The sequence below is a fragment of the Mauremys mutica genome, chromosome 5 (genome assembly GCF_020497125.1).
Source record: "Mauremys mutica isolate MM-2020 ecotype Southern chromosome 5, ASM2049712v1, whole genome shotgun sequence".
NCBI lineage: Eukaryota > Metazoa > Chordata > Testudines > Geoemydidae > Mauremys > Mauremys mutica.
The window spans coordinates 117,043,408-117,048,659 of NC_059076.1; the positions used below are offsets into that span (position 1 = coordinate 117,043,408).

At 48.0% G+C, this 5,252-nt stretch overlaps 1 protein-coding gene across 1 annotated transcript; it reads right to left on the reverse strand.

Annotated features, from left to right (window-relative positions):
• Positions 1 to 363: 363 nt before the first annotated feature.
• DRD5 (dopamine receptor D5) lies at positions 364 to 2,196 on the reverse strand. Its single transcript, XM_045019663.1, has one exon. The coding sequence runs from the start codon at positions 2,194 to 2,196 to the stop codon at positions 763 to 765; it is 1,434 nt and encodes a 477-aa protein (XP_044875598.1). The 3' UTR covers positions 364 to 762.
• Positions 2,197 to 5,252: the final 3,056 nt, after the last annotated feature.

Here is a 5,252-nt window from a genome sequence, read left to right on the forward strand (position 1 = left end):
AAACTGTAAGCAATAATCTAGCTCTGAGTAGAAGTATCAAAAAGAGCTAGTTTAAATCAGGTTATTCCTGTGGGCACTGCTTTAATTCAAACATCCTATTTCCACATAGACTGTAGTTTGCTTTTGAAATAAGAAGTTACTTGAATGATTAAAGTAGAAATGCTAAACTTTGTTTATACAATGTAAATCTACAGGCTAATGAAGGAAAAATAACCCCTTGATCAACAACATTTATTTTCATCTTCAGGACAAGGCAAGGATATCAAAGGCAATAATGCTGCCTAGGAAAACACATGAATTACACAGAAACAGTTTTGAAAGAAACAGAAACAAGTATTTAAACAATCACCCAATTCACCACCACTCTAATCCTTAGCTCCACATAAAATTCAAACAAAAACAAGAATTGAACAGACAATCTAATAATTTTTCTTTTTAGTGACCATTACATCTGTCCCTGTTCTTAGGGGTCATGATACTTTATACTTTGAGAGCATTTTCCATCTTCAGAGCTTTTTACAAACACTAACTGTAATCATACCCCAGAGCTGATTTAGCTTCCTAAACCTCTCTCAGTTTGGGGGATGTTGAATTAAGTTTGTTTTTATCAACTCTGTGTGGCAATTTCTAAACCCTGAAAGTGCTAGACACAGTTGGAGTGAATTGCCTGACCAAACTACAGCTTAGAGTCCAGTAGTCTTTTCATTCTGTGTTCGTAATTTGCTTTTACTGGATCATACAACAGACAGGACATGATGCAATTTAATGTAAACCATTTGGGGTGAAAGGTGTTGTTTTGTCTAGGGAGATCTCCCCCTCACAGTCCAGCTCACACATAGAGTCAGTGGCAATCTCATGGTCTGGGGAGATCTGGGACATCCTGTCGAAAGGATCATCCTCGCAATCAGCCACATTAGGGATCATGTTGACATAAGCGGTCACTATTTCCTTATGGAAAAGGGTGTCTTGATTGTAGGAGATGAGTTCATTGCTTATATTGACTGTCTCCACTGGAGTGCTAGAGCAAAACTCACTGCACCCTAGGAGGTTGGAGAAAACCTTCCTGAAGTCAGCATTGAAAGCATAGATGATGGGATTGAGCGATGAGTTGGCCCAGCCAAACCATACAAAAATATTAAAGGTGGTCTCGCTGACACAGGGAAGGCCAGCATGGGGGTCATTAGGGGGGCTCTCACAGAAGGGGACCATGCAGTTCAGGATGAAGAAGGGCAGCCAGCAGCAGACAAAGACTCCCATGATGACTGAGAGGGTCTTCAAGACCTTGGTCTCTTTTCTGATGGAAGTCTTTAGGCTGGTGTGGTGGTGGCAGTCAATACGGTTGCTCCGGCAGCTCTGTGCATGCTCAGCTGCCCTCTCCAGAGAGGAAATCCTGCGGATCTGCACTTGGGCAATGCGGTAGATCCGCGTGTAGGTGACTAGCATGATGGCCACAGGGATATAGAAGCTGATCAGTGAGGAGGAGATAGCATAGGTCCTGTTGAGGCTGGAATCGCAGCTCTCAGCCTGTTCCTCAAGAGTCTCATTGTTGCCGAGGGTCCCCTCAGAAGGTCTCAATACTACTGTCCAGGTGCTGCCAATCCCTTCCGCCCAGGTGGTGCCAGTGCTTGCTGCTGCTGAGGTAGTGCCAGGTCCACCTCCAACAATATCCCCACCTTTGTGCCAGTTGAGCTGGACAGGAATGAAGGAGATAAGGACAGACAAAGCCCAAGCCACGCTGATCATCACCAAAGCCACCCTCTGGGTCATCTTCCTCTCGTACCTGAATGGGCTGGAGATGGCCCAGTACCTGTCCATGCTGATCACACAAAGGTTCAGAATGGAGGCAGTAGAGCACATGATATCAAAGGCCACCCAGACATTGCAGAAGGCCCCGAAGGGCCAGTAGCCAGCCACCTCAGCCACTGCTTTCCAGGGCATCACCAACAGGGCCACCAAGAGGTCAGAGATGGCCAAGGACACGATGAAGATATTGGTGACCTTGCTCCTCAGGTGCCGGAAGCGGATGATGGCCACACACACCAGCACGTTGCCAAACAGCGTCCAGAGAATCAGCAGGGACAGCAGGCTGCCAGCCACTATCTGCGCTGGCCCCGGAGCCACAGGCGGCTCCCCTGCTCCCTCCCCAGCGCCCACTGCAGGCGGCCCAGGCTGCTGCAACACTGGAGACTGGAGCATGGCTGGGTCCCTCCCCCCGGGGCCAGCGCAGCGGGAGCGCGAGGCACTAACACTTCTCCCGAGCGCCCGCCGCTTGGCCCCATTGGATCCCCCGGGGGCGCTCAGTCCGCCAGCCAGGCACCGCTGCCGGGCTCGCTCCTGCTAGCCACGTGACCCGCGGCGGCCCCCGGCTCGCCCCCTGCACTCGGGGTGCATTGGGGCTCCCCTCCTGCCGCCGCTGCACCGGAGCGGTGCTGCTGCGCTGCCCGGAGTCTCGGCGACGCGCAGGGTGCTGCGGTGCTGCCACTGCCCCCGCAACTTCTGTCAGTGCCCCCCCAGCTGCTCCCAGCGCACCTGCTCCCAGCGCACCCCGAACAAGTGCGGGGCCCCCTCCTGCTCTCTGCGCCGCGCGCTGCTGCTTGCCTCGCCCGCCTGCTCTAGCTGCGCCCCCGCGCAGCGCCCGCTGCGCGGCGCAAGTCCCGGAGCGGCGGCGGGGCTCCCTCTCCGCTCCCAGTGCTGCCGCTCGAGTGTCGGCTCCTGCCGCTCTCGCCTTCGCTCCCCAGGCCGTTGCACGCTCCGGCGAGCTGAGCATGCTCAGTAACAAGGGGAGCCGCTGTCCCGAGCCTCCGCTCCCCGAGCAAGGTGAGGGCAAACTTTGGGATGTGGGCGCACGGGAGCGGGGCTCGTGCGCCTCCTCGGACAGGGCGGGGCGGGGGCAGTCCGGGCACACACTCGCCCGGTGCTGCTCAGCGACAAGGCGGAAAGCAGCTGTCCGGGGAGACCGACTGGCTGTTTCCAACGCACGCCCACAGCGCAGGTGAAACACGTCCAGACGTGGCTGCGGGGTTCGCCCGAGGTCCTGCCCCCTTATCAGTTTCTAGGAAGCCCACCTGGGTAAAAGGTGAGGAGAAAGCCTGCGCTGGAAGGCCCTGTTGCTGCAGAGCGGAGGAAGAAGACAGAAGGGGGTGACTAGTGGTACCCTACCTAGAAGTCCCTCTATGGCCAATATCCCTCCTGCAAGGGTCTGTATTTCATGTCTCCATAGGGACAGATTCGAGGAACAGGCAGTTGCCCCCGCTTAGCTACAATATTAGGGCTCGATGTGAATTAGAGAGCTGTCAGGCGGATCATTTCCTACATATTTAGGCTAATCTAGAGTGACTTTCCCTGCATACGGCTAGAGTCATCACCCATCAGCACCTGGGGGACTACTAAATTGGTGCTTTTTTGGAATGTTTATTTAAAAAAACAAAACACCTCAGTCACATAACTTCATAAGGGTGTGGTGCTGCGAGAAAAGCAGTACAAACGCCACGTGCAGCCACCGCCCCCTCACCAATACATTTCCCAAGCTAGTACTAGCACTTGATCCTAATATTTTTATAATAAAAATAGAAAATAGCATTAGAGGTTCAATTAGAGCTTTGTAACACACATTTAGCCAAATCTAGTTTACTTTCAGCCTATACCAGGGACTCAAGGCACCTTGCATATTTAAAAGTAGCCCACAATAAAAGAGTTTTTGAAGTAGTTTTTGCTTCTCCCTGAGGAATAAAAGGCTTGGGAAAAAAAAGAAGTTTCTTAGTAATCCTAGCCTTCTATACTTGATCTCCCCTGAAGACTCAATGGACAACTGGAGGACTTAAGTTTATAACATCTGAGCAACATAGAAACAGATTTAATTTGCTATCTGTCTGTAGGTTGTCTGTAGAATCCATCATTATTCTGTCTAAGGCTCTACGCCTGCAAAAAAAAGTGTAAGCATAAATTTAACATTCTAGTCACAGTGAATTCCCTATTCATGTGTGTAAAGTTAAGCCTATATGTTTTTGCAAGATCAGAGGCTTGACTCAAAGGGTAAGGTTTTTTTATTCAGTTTAAAAAAAATTGGAAGATATTGAATCTTGAACAGATATATGTATTTTCAATTAAAAGCTGAGAAAACTCCCAATCATTTCTCCAGTAAGAACAGGAAAGACAAGACTTAATATACCTGATATTTCTGAAATAAAAGCAGAAGTTTAAAGAAAAACCTTAAGAAAAAAGAAAAACCAAGTCATACTTCAGGAAGTCTCTGGAAATCATAAGATATTAAAAAAAGGAAGCACCAGTGCATCTCTCTCTTTAGGTCATCTTTAAGAAATTGCAATTATTTTAGTACAGGATACAATTTCACCATCACTGAAACTGACAGACATTTAATAGTAGACAAGAGAAGTTTTGTTTTTTTTTTTTTACTTCAGTGACCAAGGAAAAGATGCTGAGTACTGCTTGCATGAAATTTGCTCCACTTTAGTACCTCTTGCAACCCTTACAAAGCTAGTGAGCCTGAAAGTAGTTCTCTAATTTGCATATTTGATTAATACACATTTCCTCATGCCTATGTGTATATTATACATACAATTTCACTCTCTCACCGCAGAATCAGTAGCTCAGCTACAATGGTGGGCACATAAGAGCCAGTAAAAAATACTAACATTTTATTGGAAATGTAAGTGCCCTATGTCCCAGTGGAACTGAAGTTAAACACTTTGATTTATGGTTTAAAAATATTATTCACTGATAATCTCCCATATTGGGAACTTCAGCAGCCACAAGAAGTGGAGCCCCAGCACCGCAAAAGATTGGGGGTAAAAAATAAGCTGTCCAGCCAAACCAGGACAGAAAGCTTGCAAAGAAAAAAGCCACACGAATGAGGTTAATGTTAGCAGTCCCCTGCCTGGAGTCTCACTCACAGGGGTAGAGAAGGGAGTCCTCATTTGCCATTCATTTGCTGTGTGTCTTTTGGGTTAAGGTTTGTGCTATTTGTTTAAAGAGTTTTAATCATCCTATCAGTTCTGACTCCTGGTAAGTTGCCCCATTTCTCTGGGAGATTCAGGCAGGAGGTTAGTACACCTGAAATTGGGAGTCACACAGAGGAAAAAAAAAAGGAGACTTAACACCTCTTCCAAACTCATGATTGTTCCATTAATTTCAGGACATTATTAGTTCCCCTCCCCAGGAAAAAAAATAATCCCTAGATCAAAACTCAATTACTTCACAGACAAATAAAATTTTAAACTGGCTATACCAATACA

Bases quoted from the DNA above. Each gene is read 5' to 3' on its own strand.
- DRD5 (XM_045019663.1), bottom strand. From the start codon at position 2,196: ATGCTCCAGTCTCCAGTGTTGCAGCAGCCTGGGCCGCCTGCAGTGGGC.